Source organism: Alternaria infectoria (genome assembly GCF_024043175.1).
Source record: "Alternaria infectoria strain BMP 0036 chromosome Unknown scaffold_1, whole genome shotgun sequence".
In the NCBI taxonomy this organism is placed as follows: Eukaryota; Fungi; Ascomycota; class Dothideomycetes; order Pleosporales; family Pleosporaceae; genus Alternaria; species Alternaria infectoria.
Window position 1 is genome coordinate 2,713,857 of NW_026250690.1, and position 14,420 is coordinate 2,728,276.

The 14,420-nt window shown below is 52.0% G+C and overlaps 4 protein-coding genes across 4 annotated transcripts; 1 reads left to right on the forward strand and 3 right to left on the reverse strand.

The window, feature by feature from the left end:
* Window positions 1-599: 599 nt before the first annotated feature.
* On the forward strand, window positions 600-2,852 carry J4E92_000885 (uncharacterized protein; the record flags this gene model as incomplete). The annotated part of the gene is made up of 3 exons (XM_051492299.1): window positions 600-667; window positions 715-766; window positions 816-2,852. 3 exons carry the CDS (start codon window positions 600-602, stop codon window positions 2,850-2,852), a joined length of 2,157 nt encoding a protein of 718 aa, XP_051357811.1.
* Window positions 2,853-5,492: 2,640 nt separating this feature from the next.
* On the reverse strand, window positions 5,493-7,310 carry J4E92_000886 (uncharacterized protein; the record flags this gene model as incomplete). The annotated part of the gene is made up of 1 exon (XM_051492300.1): window positions 5,493-7,310. One exon carries the CDS (start codon window positions 7,308-7,310, stop codon window positions 5,493-5,495), a length of 1,818 nt encoding a protein of 605 aa, XP_051357812.1.
* Window positions 7,311-9,069: 1,759 nt separating this feature from the next.
* On the reverse strand, window positions 9,070-10,746 carry J4E92_000887 (uncharacterized protein; the record flags this gene model as incomplete). The annotated part of the gene is made up of 3 exons (XM_051492301.1): window positions 9,070-10,283; window positions 10,336-10,404; window positions 10,452-10,746. The coding sequence occupies 3 exons, from the start codon at window positions 10,744-10,746 to the stop codon at window positions 9,070-9,072; spliced, it is 1,578 nt and encodes a 525-aa protein (XP_051357813.1).
* Window positions 10,747-11,350: 604 nt separating this feature from the next.
* Window positions 11,351-12,588, reverse strand: J4E92_000888 (uncharacterized protein; the record flags this gene model as incomplete). The annotated part of the gene is made up of 3 exons (XM_051492302.1): window positions 11,351-12,385; window positions 12,416-12,421; window positions 12,580-12,588. 3 exons carry the CDS (start codon window positions 12,586-12,588, stop codon window positions 11,351-11,353), a joined length of 1,050 nt encoding a protein of 349 aa, XP_051357814.1.
* Window positions 12,589-14,420: the final 1,832 nt, after the last annotated feature.

Below are 14,420 nucleotides of genomic sequence, written 5' to 3' on the forward strand. Positions count from 1 at the left end.
ATGTTGATGCAATGGACGTAGAAATGAGGCGTTTGGTCGTCCAGTTGGGACGCATTTGCTTGGCGCCAAGCACCGTGAACCATCTCGTCATCTTGCAGTTCATCGCGGTTCTCAAACAGTCGTCGTGAGTTCGTGTCCGGCAACACAGAACCACTGTGACGGCTGCTCGGGACACGTCTGAACAGATCCGTACTACCCTACACCTTGGCAATCCCTCGCGTTCCTGTCACCCGGATTTCTTTCAGGCCGCACACCGTCTCAAGCTTCATCTGGCAGGTCCTGCAAATACAACATGCGCGTTCCATGGAACCCCGCTCCTATCAGCGATATCATCGTCCAAAAAGCACAAGTCCAACGTCTGCCCAGATGCCGGCTCAATAAAAGTCGGTTAAGCCGTGGAAAGCTTCCTTGGCACATGGCTAATGAGGCAGGTGCGTATCTTCAACGTCTTGGCAGTGATTGTGATGCTCCGCTCCGCATAGTGACGCCGCGCCCGATAACCCGGACTACAAATTATGTCCCAGTAGTCCGGCTTGATCTCACAGAGGTCTCTCCTGCACTTCCGACTTCTTGAATCCGTCTCAAGCTGTGCAGAAAAGATGGCCATCAAGAAGGTGCTCGTGGCCGCTGGCCTCTTGCTGGGGTCTGCTAAAGCCATAACAGTCGAGTAAGTCCAGCCTAATGCTTGCGCACCTTCATTCTGACGATACTTAGGGGCATGCTTGCTGCACCTCGCAGAAGCACTGGTAACTTGAGCCCCAAGGGAGTGAGTTGACCAGCTTGTCTCTTATGGTGGCTGGATGCTGACTTTGTAGGACCGTGCTTTGTTCTCCCAGACGAAATTCAACTGGACGTCTGAAAAGTCCAGCACTTCTTGGTACTTCATTGACACCGAGTCTGGAAACATCACCAAAGCGCCCTTCGGAAGCGATGCCTCGGAGGTTGTGTGGGTCGGTGACACTGCGGACAGCATTCTCTACCTCAACGCAACCAACGAGGAAATTCCCGGAGGTGTCACTCTGTACACTGCTGATCTCAGTGGCGACTCTTTCGAGCCAACTTTGGTAGCATCTCTACATGCTCCTCTTTCTGGATTGAAGGCTGTCAAAACCGAGTCAGGCATCAACTTTGTTGGCAATTGCCTCTCATACGAAAGCAATGGAACCGCATACAACCCCGAACTTGTCACAGCCCCGAAGAGTCTCGGACAGTTATACGACAGTAACTTTGTAAGGCATTGGGATTACTACATCACTGCCGAGCGTGTTGCTGTCTTCAGCGGAGTTCTGAACGGCGGCAACGGAAGCTACAACTATGGTGGAGAGCTCAAGAACCTGTTGTACGGCATGAACTACACTGTGACGCGCCCAGAGAGCCCTGTCCAGGGTTCCTCAAGCGACCCGGGTGACTATGATCTGTCTCCCGATGGTAGCATGGTTGCTTTCCGTACCAAATCCCCAGATCTCCCCAAGGCAAACTACACAGCTAGCTACATCTACGTTGCTCCATTTGACGGATCCGCGGTCGCTGTACCAATTAACGGACCTGGCACTACTGCCCCTGAGACAGCTCAGGGTGCATCTGGTGCTCCTGTTTGGTCGCATGACGGCAGCAAGCTGGCATACACACAGCAAGATGGCATCGATTACGAATCAGACAAATACAAGCTGTACGTTGCGGAGATTGATGGTATGAACAGCAAAGTCCGCTCCGTCGCTGAAGACTGGGATTCCAGCCCGACCGGTCTCCAATGGAGTCCTGATGATGTCGATCTTTGGGTCACTTCCGAGTTGCACGCTTCTGTTCGCTTATGGCTTGTTCCCGAAGACGCGCCAGCCGACTTCACACCCGTCAACTTTACCGGTCCTGATACAGTGCTTTCCGACTTCGGTGTTCTACCCGACGGCAGTGCTTTCGTCTCAGCAGCGGCTTCCTGGACCAGCCGGATGTTCTACAAACAATACCCTGGCCAGGACAAGCATGTCCTCTTCACTGCCAACGAAGTTGATCCAGAGCTGGAGGGTCTCAAGCCAGACTCTGTATCGAATTTCTGGGTCACCAACGATGACGGCGACGATATCCAGACCTTTGTCTTCTACCCCACTGGCTTTGACCCAAGCAAGAAGTACCCTCTGGCGTTCGTTATCCACGGTGGACCACAATCTACTCAGGGAGACAACTGGAGCGTACGATGGAACTTGAGAACTTGGGCAGATCAGGGCTTCGTTGTTACTGCAACGCAATTCACCGGATCGCCATCTTACAGCCAAGCCTTCACGGATAAGATTCAAGCTAACTGGGGCGGAACTCCTTACACTGATCTCGTCAAGGTCTTTGAGCACCTCCGCGACAACGTCGACTATATCGATACCGACCGTGCTATTGCCGCCGGCGCATCATTCGGTTGCTACATGACAAACTGGGTACAAGGCCATGACCTAGGCCGCGAGTTCAAAGCCCTCGTCTGCCACGACGGAAAGATCAACCAAGTCGGTTCCTACGCCACCGAGGAGCTATGGTTCATCCAGCGCGACAACAACGGCACGGTCTGGAACGACCGCGCCAACTACGAACTCTGGGATCCTCTTGCCCATTTCGCCAATGCCAGCACCCCCGAGTTCATCATCCACAACGATCTCGACTACCGTGTTGTGCAGGCTGAGGGACTGCAGACGTTCAACATCTTGCAGAGTTTGGGTGTGCCGTCGCGCTTTTTGCATTTCCCCGATGAGGGTCATTGGGTTACAAGCAGGCAGAACAGTCTTCTCTGGCACAAGTCCATCTTCAACTGGATCAGGTACTACGTCGGATTGGACGAGGAGCTGTCGATGGATGGCGTTATCACGCAGTAGTTAGCTTGCGAGAGCAAATAACCTTTTCGCCACACGCAAAGGATGCGATGGGAATGCATTGTTCGGTTGCCAATAACGTGCTTTCTTGTTCGCGCATTATCGTGAGTGTATCTCCAAGAACTAGCTGCTTCGGGTAGGCGCTTTGGCTAGCTTGGCCATTGCCCCCTAAGTTCTTTCCTCACCATACTAAGGAAGCCCCGAGCACCTACCTCCTAGAAGTCAACATCTGGGATCGGTCTTAACGTCGAGTTTTGTATGCAGGCAGCATCGCACCTTTTCAATTTTCCCTTTTATCACGTGTCCGAGGCAATCACATCACCCTCTCTCGCAATCTGGACTCATGAGTTCCACCAAACAGCGTCGACTGCTCTGTGGTGTCAGAAGCTGCAAGGCTAGCAGGGGGCTTCCAGACTTGCGCGAGATCCGTATGCAGATGTACAGCCACGATTATGACGGCTGACACCCCACCTGCAGTTGCGTGAGACGCAGCTGCTGTCCAGGCATCCGCGCTTGCAAAGTCCAGTGTCTTCGACACAACCCGCTCCACAACGCATAACCCACCTGTTCCTGCCTTCTCAGCATTGCGCAACTATCCAGTCATTCTTGTCGATCTCGTTCTTACCGACTTCGCGCAGCTTGAAGTTAGTCTAATCAGTCGGCCAAGTCCGCATTTACCAACGCGCGTGAACACGCGGCGTTTCGGTCCTGGTTCCAGGTCGCTACTTGTTGCCTGATGCAATTTCGACGCGTATTCAAGCACCGCCGTGCTTTCCAGCACGACCCCCTGGATCACACACAACCATCCATCCGGCTGGTTGAGATCAGGCCAGGACTTTCCGCGAAGGGCCTCATCAGATGCAGAATATCACATGCTAGTATCGAGTCTAGATACACTTGCTTATCCTATCGTTGGGGAGACGAGAATCCTTCAACTTCGAGGATCATACTGCTGAATGGAGAGCTGTTCACAGTTCGTCAGAACCTATACGACTTCCTGTTTTTGGCATGCACCAAGGATGAGTGGTCAAAAGCAACGCAAAGAAAGTACTGGATCGACGCTTTGTGCATAAACCAATCCAATAAACGTGAGCGGAACCACCAGGTTGCTCAAATGGGCGAGATATTTGCTAGTGCGCAGCGCGTTCACATATGGCTTGGGCAAACGTCCAACGTGCATCGTGTATCCACACTGCTCTCCAGGACCTATTCAGATAGTGGCAAGCATAGCGGACCTTTTGATCTGCAAAAGAACTTGGATCTGATTGGAAGATACGTCTTGCACAACGAATACTGGAATCGGGCCTGGGTCGTCCAGGAGATTGTTCTCGCACGAATTGTTGTGGTTTCACTCAACGTAACAACGATGTCGCTCCGTCGCTTTTGCAGAAGAATTCATCGCCTCCGCCTTGACCTTACGGAAACGCCGTTCCAACAGTTTGAGATTTACAATAATCAGGATCCTTTACAGTCGCTGCGGAATTCAAGCCTACTGTCATTACTTGGCCGCTTCCGCGACAAAGACTGTGCGGTTCCAAGAGATCGTGTTTTCTCTCTGCTCGCAATGTGCCATCCGGAAGAACAGATTCGAGTTGACTACGGCAGCTCTTGGACCGATGTAGTCGTAAAGATCCTCGGGAAGACCAGACACATTCCGTGCATCTGTTCGGCTACGCTACTAGCGAGAAGTCTTATACCGCCTAGTCGTTCAAGACCTGATGATACAATCCCTTACGCTGAACCAATGCTTACGTTTGACATCGGGGACGTATATGTTGACGGCCAAAACTTTTTGTGGCATGCACACAAGGAGCGCAAGGTTGGAGAGTGGGATGACGAGCGTGCAAAAATGGATCTGAAAACCCATAGATTGGGCCACAGAAACTGTCTGTGGCATCTGCTACGGATACTCCGTGACGTCACGCAGGACAGAGTCAATCGTGTTTTCATACCGGGTCGAGGCTCATCAATCGCGCCTTTTGAATACTCGATTCCTTTGAGAGACATCTTGAAAGATCTACCTAAACGCCCACCAAAGTCTGGTCCAGAAAGCGAGACAACCTCGCCGAGCTTTGTTGACTCATTCCGCGATTTCTTGAAATCAAGAATTAGGAAAGATCACTCTCACCGGTTCCAGCGAACGGGTACTTCGTTACGTTTGTTTAGAGTTTCGCCTGGATGGTATATGAGTGAACGGGACGACAGGACTGAGACTGTGACGGTACATGTCTCGTTGAGCGCCTTAGGCAAGGCATCAGAAGGCATAGCACTGTGCGGATGGCAGGGTGAGAGGGAATCCCTAACGAGAGACGACAGTTTGTTCAGACAATTCAGTGTGTATTATCCACCAGAAGATCGAGAAGGGGAATATACCTCATGCAGGCGATGACACATCGCCTTCATCATAGACTTCGCTCAGGTGCGAACGGTTGGTTTCAAGAGGGTATATATATTTCGGGCGGTTGCTAGTTGCGTTTCGTGGCAGGCAGTATATTTTCGCAGCGTTCCCGCTCTAATATGTGGACCTCAGATTTCGTTGAATACAACGATGTGGTCATTCCATGCGGCGCAATAGTAGATAGCACACCGAGAAGGGTTCTTAGCTTTCCCAGAAAGGAAAAGCCCTGGCTGATGTTCCTCAGATCAGAGCCTCGCCTTCTCCATCCTCGAAGCCGGATGCCTCTCGTCAATTCTTGGCAGCTTATCACTCCACGTCCTCCCATTACGCATAAACACCCTCCTCCAATCCGTCGGATTCAACGGCGCCTGATCCCACCTCCTGCCTCTCTTTGCACTGACCTTCGCTCGCTTCTCTTCCGCAATACCACTAGCAGCAGCCACCTTCTTCCCTCTCTCCGCACCAAAGTTGCTAGGAATCGCTTGACTAAACTCTTTCGCACTGACTTCCAGTAGCGCCTCGGTATCGGCTTTGATCCGGTCTGCAAGGAGACGGATAGATGACTCAGCGCAGTGAGCGGCGGCGCGGCGTTGCCAGTATTCCAGGAAACGGTATCCATGGCCGATCATGCCGCACATTGCGCCTGCTGAATGAAGGAAGTGGCCGTTGCCGAAGGAATCGCCTGCTACGACTCCATTTGTCGCAACGCGCGCGTCGGTACCGATGCGCTCAACAAGGCTGAAAGGTTTGGGGCCGTAGACCATGGCGACTCGCCGGAGCTCGTCTGGCGATATTTCCAGGACGAGAGAGGCTTGCGAGATGTAGTAGTCGTAAAGGAGGAGTTGATACGCTGCGAAGTATTCGGCGGAGTCTTTGCTGGTCTCAGCACCGACAAGTCCGCGTTCGACTGGACATAGCGAGACAAACTCAGGTACCTCGACGATGAGCCAGGAGACCCTTGGGTCGCCTTCGTGACCTACAGCGATCTGCCGTACCCATGATTCATTTCCATGCTTATCAAATTCGGAAGCGATTCGACGACGCAACCGTCCATCAACGAGTATATTGAATTGGCCGGCGACGAAATCTGCTTGCGCTACTTTGACACCTTGACCATCGCCATGGTCAACTTGTACGTCGTGCTGCTGGAAGCCTAGTTGCTCTGCTTCACGGCAGTTGATGCCTGTGGCGACGCTGAACAGCTCTGGAACCCCAAGATCGATAAAGTCGCTTCCTGGCGTGCGGATTCGTTGGAGGTCGTTGTGATATTGAACTTCGGTAACTTCTTCGATCCGAATCTGGACACGGCCGCACGGAAGATGGACTAGACCACTTCCATCCTGTACCACGCGGTGTTTGGTGAAGAGGCGGCATCTGGGGGTCTTGCTAGCGTTGACATCAATCTTCTCGAGCGCCTCGAGATAGCGGCGGAGAAGAAGCTGGATGGAAAACGCCGCAGCTTGCCATGTCGAAGGCCCGTCGAGGACTTCTCGCATATCGGTACGAATTTTGGTCGGGCACGGGTGCTCCGGGATAGTAGGCGGAGGCACAGTGGTGACAGTGCGATGCGGCTTGCCATTCTTCCAGCGGTCGTCGATGTATTCAATGTTGTGGATTTCGCCGACCATATGGAGTTCCTTCTCGTATCCCTCGATGATAGCTCCGGGTATGATGTCCCTAGATTTGGTCATGGGATGATAGAACAAATCTGCCAGACTAAGCAGTGTTCCATCCAGTCTTTTCGGGAGGTTGTCCAGTCCGTAACGATCCAACATCATCTTGTCGATAAGGCCCAGCTGATGATACATGTCTTCACGAATGTTCCAGTGCACTCCTAGAAACGGGTCGCCACGAAGTTCAACACCGACGGCACGGCGACCCATAGCTATAGCCCACAGCATCGCCAACATGTTTGCGCCTCCAAGGCCGATTGCAACGAAATCGGCATCTTTGACTCCGGATAGCGTGGTTGAGCGACTGCCACCTGGAACTTTGGTGTTCTGGGTTCGTTCTTGAGCCAGATACTTGGTCGTTGAGTAAAGATTGCTGTTAGTGGAAGCCATTGGGGCTAGAATGAAGTTCAAGTCGAATTGGCAAGTGTGAACAAGACGGGTACAGCGCTTCTTCAAGGGACCTGAAAACCAGCATCCCCGCTGAACCATTCTATGCGGGACGGGGCGTTTACGTCGCAGAGGTGACTTACCGTTCTGGTACATCTGCCCCGTCAAGGCCCTGGATGCCTACCATGCTGAGTCTAGGTTCCCCACAGTTGCTAACTCAAGTGGAACTAATACAGTTCGCATCTTACCCGTGAGATAGGCGGCGTGGGGCGGCACGCTGCCACGTATCGTTTATTGGCGCGACGAAATATGTGCCCCTACAAGCGTAAATCCTGCCATGCGTGTCCTGCACGTTGTGTGGTAGTTTCGGTGCGACGGGCCTTTCATAAAGTCACTAATGAAGACCGTTGTGGCATTCCCGTCGGAGCTGTTATGGAAGCAACTACATTTGGCCATGTAGTATCGATAGTAAGAATCCAATCGCCTCCGGCTGCAAAAATGTGCGGATCCCATAAGTGACAGCCAGGTTGCTGTATGACTGTGACGGTAGTTTTTGGACGCCTCCACGAGCGCACGACGATAGGGTAACGTGATCTAGAAGCGGGATATCATGAGCTTTGTGCTAACGATGCATGGAGCACATCCGGAGTAGAACCTTCTTTCCCCCTCACAAGACGGGCTAAGCAAGGCGATATATTTGTGACAGGCGCCGCAATCAGGTGGGTATGTTGCTCAAGGCCTGCCACGCCATCTAGAGTGGAGACTGACATCCATGGATGCAGTAAGCGACGCATGCAGCAATCAATGCACCGTGAAGGCGGGGAGTGTGCCGAGGCCAGGAACGATCGAGGGTGCTATCGCGGAAGGAATTTTGTTGATTCGGAAACGGATGTGACAGCGAGCTGTACACAGTATACGGTCGCAACTTGTTCGGGCAGCTGGTCGCGAGGGGATGAAGGATTGGGGGTGGCCGGGAGCGACAGAACGGAGATGTGACATGCTTGGCGCTAAAACACGCGTCCGAAGCGCGGAACGCGCTCTTAGCTCGATAGACCCGGCATCGACTGCGACCCCACAATCGAGGTTTAGCTCTTTCAATCGCGCGCCTCGTGTACAATCAGTCGCAACTATACGTCGCCATGCTTGATAGCGGATTCGACATATGCACTCCTCATCTCCCACGTGGGACACGCCACACGAAGTCGCCACTACTATGCATCCCTCCTACCGTCAGACGTGTTCATTCTCTCGGCAACCGCTTAGCACATCATATGCTCCAACATGCGACCTGACAACGCCTGGCTAAGCACGAGAATCAGAGGCTATTGCCATAAATCTGTTGCAACAGATCAGCATCGCGCCCCTCGACCGACGCGTATAATCCCGACTATCGTACACGACACACCAAGGTTACCACGCGCCCGACCCTCCATCACTTCGCCGTTATGCCCTCCAGACTACGAGTACAGTCTTGCAGCACGCTGCTGTTTCGCCGATCACACGCGCCGCATGGGTAATGCCACGCCCCTCCTCTTGCGCGATGCGGATATACGTGGACCTAGCAGCTGGGAAGCTATGGAAACATGGGACACACAATCATCATACATCTCGACCTTGACGTCGGAACATGGCCTCTGTCGGACTATATACCCAAACAACGAAGAGAGAGCGCACCACCTCCACGCGCAGGTGCATGAATACGTCTAAGACTATGCACGGCTCAGAGTGTACAAGCGTCCCTGCAGAGAGAACTTGTCTCGATCTACGAGCGCATGTGTACACGGCATCCATCTCCCGAAGCAACTACCAACGTCAAGGTCTGCCTTTCCCGGCCGGTAGGGACAATAGGGTCATCCTTCGGAACAGTCATGGAAGGGAACATTTGTACCAACCTCGCTACGGTATATCCCGCCTCCAGCAGGGCAAACTCTTGACCCAGGCAAACTCGTGGCCCGCCATTGAAGGGAAGATACCCGTAACCCACATCTCGCAATAGTGATCCATCCTCCCACCTCTCAGGGCGGAACTCGAGTGCATCTTCGCCGTAGATGTCTGTACGTCGATGCATAGCGTATAAGTAACCGACAGCCTCGCCTTTCCTGACCAATATCGGCGACTTTCCATCTGGGCCTCCTCCAACAGGAAGTGTCGTCGTCTTCAATGCTGCACGAGAGTTGACCGGCACGGATGGGTAGAGGCGAAGTACCTCCTTCAGAATGAGATCAAGATACCTCATCTTCTTCAAATCCACCCGACTTGGCTGAGGCGCATGCTGTCCGAGGCCTACTACTGCCTCTATTTCCGAACGTAACCTTTCCAAAACCTTAGGGTGACGGACCAGCAAGCGCAAGGCCCAGGTGAGGCAGCATGCTGTTGTGTCTCTGCCCGCCAGTAAAACATTGAGACACTGGTCGCGAAGTTCCTTCTTGTTCCGAGTCTCTTGGATGAGCGCGTCGATAAACACATAATGCTTCCTGTCCTCGGCTTCTACTTTCTCTGGTTCTGTATTCTCCGCATTGTCCAGTGCTCTTTGAATCGCGTCGTCAACGAAGCGATGAGAAGTCTTGCAAGCTTGCCAGAACTCGGGAGTACTCGCAAGCCAGTACAACTCTCCCAGCCTGCCACGATGCGACAAGTAATCCTGTCCCAAATTAAAGGCTGCTGCAAACTCAGACTCTTGTCCAGCAATGTCACTGCTTTGCAAAGAGCTCAATGTTTTGCCAAAAAGCAGGAATGTTGTCGTGTCGAAGGTCAAGCGAAAAAATAACGGTTGGAGATCAACAATGCTGTCGGGACGAACATGATCGATGAGGCTTTCGACCGACTTTTTCATCTCTTCGAAATTCTGGTAGCGATTGGAAGTGAATTGGGGACGGAGTAGCGCCCGCGAATGGCTCCATGCTGCACCGTCTTGGGTAAAAATCCCGCTTCCCATCAATGGAGCAAAGTGCTTGGGTCGGAGCCCAAGACTGAAGTCTACGAAAATGTCAACGCCTGTGCGTGTCCTAACTACGCGGTTTTGGCGAACCTTCAAACTGGGTAGAGAGGATTTCTTCGATGTTGCGTGGTTCAACCGTATTGATACCCCGAGCTCCGACTATGCAGTGTCAACTCCGCAGTGTTGTTGTGCCTTCAAAGACTCACGCAGCTGCTGCTCATGCGTCGGACCGCTAGAGTCCACTATGTCCACAAAGAACTGCAGGATGGTCTGCGCTCTTGCATGTTGCCTCGCTTTGAGGAGCAGATCCAAGCCCTGTGGCCACTTTGCTGCCCACTTCGGCGGTGCTTTGCACCCCATCTGCGCGGCATATCGGTCTTCTTCCTGGTGATTGTCAGCAACGCCACCTCTCACTTTAGCAAACACGCCTACCTCGCGCTGCATTTGGCGCTTCCGGACCTTATAAAACAGCAGGCTGAAGAAGACTAGGCACAGTGACATGCTTGTGGTCGCCATTTTACTCAGCTCGACAACAGTAATCAAAAATTCGATTGATGATGAGCGTTGCAAGTAAAAAGCCGATACGACGCTTTCGCGGCAATGATCTTGCCCGTAGATCGAACCCTGGAAGTCTCAAACGCAGAGCATCTAGGCAAACGCTTCAGGTCTGTTTTTATCAACTGACTGTATATATTTCGGTCAGTGCACGGTACTTGCAACAGCGGTAGGGTGTTGGCCGTTAGGCGCTTTGTCCTTTAGCCTCGCCACTAGGAAGACGGTGATGAAGCCAACACTAGTGTATTGGTCGAGCTTGGCTCGTGCCGCGCCCCTTACCGCGATGACTATACTGTTGCAGGCATCGAAAACTGGGCGTCTATGTTGCTAGATAAAATGAAGCGGCACAGTACGAGCAGGAGAAGGAGGGAAAAGATTTAGAAGACATCGGGCAGAACGCACCCATCGTCGATGTACACCAAGTTATCAAGACTCGATCGGAAACCGATTCCCTAACTCATACATCAGGCGATCGCTACACGCTCTATATTGTCTATGTCAGTCCGGTTCGCACCAACGCGCATACATCGCCATCTTATCCGGCAGGCGCCTAATTCTTCCTCCTCTTACTCAAAGGCTCCACAAACATGTCCCCTAGCTTATACTCCAACTCTTCTTTCCTAAGGACTCGGAGGTGACCGGAAATATCATTACCCATCTTATCACCCGACAAGACCGGACCTAACCGTCTCTGCGATCTCTCGAACTCCGCTTTCGCTTTTTTTCTCAGCATTTCGTAACCTGGTCGCTTTTCTGGATTGACCTGGAGACAGTCAATTACTAGCTGGTGCAAGACATTGGAATACATCGCATCGTAACCTGGAATGTCTGTCGATGTGAACGTATTGCCTTCTGCAAATTGGAACGAAGCTTTGATGCTGTCCTCGCATATCTGGTCCGACGTCTCTCTTCCAAGCGTAGTATGCATCAGTTTCCAGATGACCATTCCATGCGACCAAATATCTGCTTCGGCATTGACAGCATGATGATGTGCTGCCTCTACGATAATCTCTGGGGCTTGGAATCCCTTCGTACCCCAATCTTTCCTACCCTCTAAAGCATCTGTGTTTGGTGAGATCGTCTTGACGACATCGTAGTCAGCAAGGAGAGTCTTTGGGTACGCTAGATAGGGTTCTTTAGCGGTACTGAGAAAGATGTTCGCTGGCTTGACATCCAAGTGCACCATGCTGTCTGTGAACTTCCTCGTTGGCTTGTTTCCCCCTCGCTTTCCTTTCTTTGTCTTTTGTCCCTCTTTTGCGACTTTTGAGCCATCCTCTGCTCCTTCCGCCGTCTTATCTTCGTCGAGCGTCTCTCCGCACACCCCCGTGTTTAGGGTACATATGGCATCGGCCAGCGCAAGAAAGACCATCCAGATAAACTGCTCGGGTATTTGCTTGTCCAGACTCTCTTCCTGGTAATAAACTTTGAGAAGCTCGCTCAGATCTCCGTGCTCGGCGTAATCGGAGTACAAGCGATACGTCAGCGTACCCTCTTGTTGAGAGGCTGCCTCAATGCGATGGCAATGATCACAAAGCTCCAGTTGTCGACTGATATTGTACTCATCTTCGACAAAGTTCACCATTTTCTGCGAACCACAACGTATCTTCTTACATACCTTCCGCTAACTGATGTCAGTACTGTTTACCGAAGTAGGGGTTGATGAAGATACTAACTTTCAACATTCTACCCGTTTCATCGCATAGCACGTACAAGCATACCACTGTGCGCATCTCTCTGGACCCACTAAATCTAGTACGAGAGTCCATCAGTGTCTTGCACCATTGCCATGCTTGCGTTGCGTGGTCATGTGGTTCGTCGCGGCCTCGTTTTCTTGTATGAGGAGGTGCTGCTCTACCAGTATCTGCTTCGGTAAGACCAACCCTTGCTATTGCAATCTCGGTATCACTAGGCTCGTAAGCAGACGTTTCTGTCTCATTCGATGCTTCCGGGTTGACAGCCTCAGCAGTTGTCGCTACGCCATGCAAAGGGTCTTCTATGTTGGGAACATTATCTTCTGGGGCTCCGGGTTCTGCCTGTATACGACCTCCATTGATCGCTTCTTGGGGATCGTTTCTAGACGACTCTTCTCCTCCGCTCTCGATTCCGCGATCTGACGCATGGTTGATCGCCCCAGATGTGGCGCGGTTGATGTATTCCTGTTGCGCCGTGGATATAGTCTTATTCCATACCCGTGAAAGCACACCAGCCCCATCAATCCTGCCATCATACTGCGTTAAGAATAGCAAGTACCCGCGCCGCGCGTCATCGTTGGGTAGCGCATTAAACAGGGTGAGGTATTTCTGCGACGGCCGTCCAGGTAAGGTTGGTGGAGCTGCCATGTATGTCGTCAAATGTTGTATTGCGCGGGAACGAAGATGGTACTCCCGTCGTCACCAGAATGCAGAAAAGCCTCATGTAGTATTCGGGTACATGGCCTTGGTTTTGCGTTGATAAAGGGCCGAACAAAGGTCCTGTTCTTCGTTCTTTGTGGTGTGTTTGCGGACATGCTGACATCTTGAGCTTGTGTTAGGTAGACACACCCTGAGAAGTTGAACCATACTAGGCTGTTTGAATACACCAATTCGATGACACTGTGTGTGTCGGGAATAGGTTTGAAAGACGTCCCCGCGATAGATGGTCGGTCTTGGCGGCTTGCATCTAGGTAAAGCTATCGAGCTGGTAAAGTCTCTGTGTGCAACTCATACTTCTCATACGGTTGTTACACCACCGCTACGCATTCATTCGTTTTCATATTAGATAAAAATCGAATCTAAATCAGCATCCAAGTCGTCTTGGGTTGACGTGTGCTGCACCGGTCTCCTCGCATACCAATCGATCCTGGGCCTTCACTTGACTAAGCGAGCGTTGCGGTAAATATTTCTAGAACAGTAGATCAAAGTCTAGCTGAAAACTATTTTCAAATCACCTCTGGTGACGTAAGACTCATAATCGACATGGAAGGCACCTTCCTCAAGGTTGAGCTCTGCTCCCCAACACAGCAAGCGCCCCTCACCTCCAATTTCCCTACGCTAATCTCTCTCTTTCCTCTGCCTATACTTCTGAATATCTGGAAGCGAAACGCGAAAGTTCCTTCTCCAATCAGTGCTGTCGCAACGTTGCCGCGCAGTATTGCCAACGTCGCTCTTTCCATTCGACAAAGATCTCGGTCGAGCCCCATCACTCCTACCCATCACACCCAGTCATGGCGCAAGAGCAGATCAAGAACACGCGACAGCGACCTCTATCAGGTCCAGTAATGCCTTCGCAACACCGACCATTCGTCGGTCCTACCCCAAACATGTTGCCGGCCAATCTCCCAGCCAGGTTCGAGCGAAATGCAACGGGCGGCCAGGCCTTCCTGCCTCCCATGGCACCACCTCACTGGCCTTCTTTTCCGCATCTCAATTATCCATTCGAGAATTCATATCCTGATCTAACAGCCCGACGCCGACAACACCCACTTCCGTTCAGCATGTCGCGTAATGAACACAACGTCGACCTAAACACTGGCGCAAGAAGCATCGATCTAAAACAGCCTGCGACACCAACGCAAGGCAGTGGTCATGCAAACTCCGCTGACCAGCGTCATGACTCTCTGACTAAGGGAGACAACGCTCACG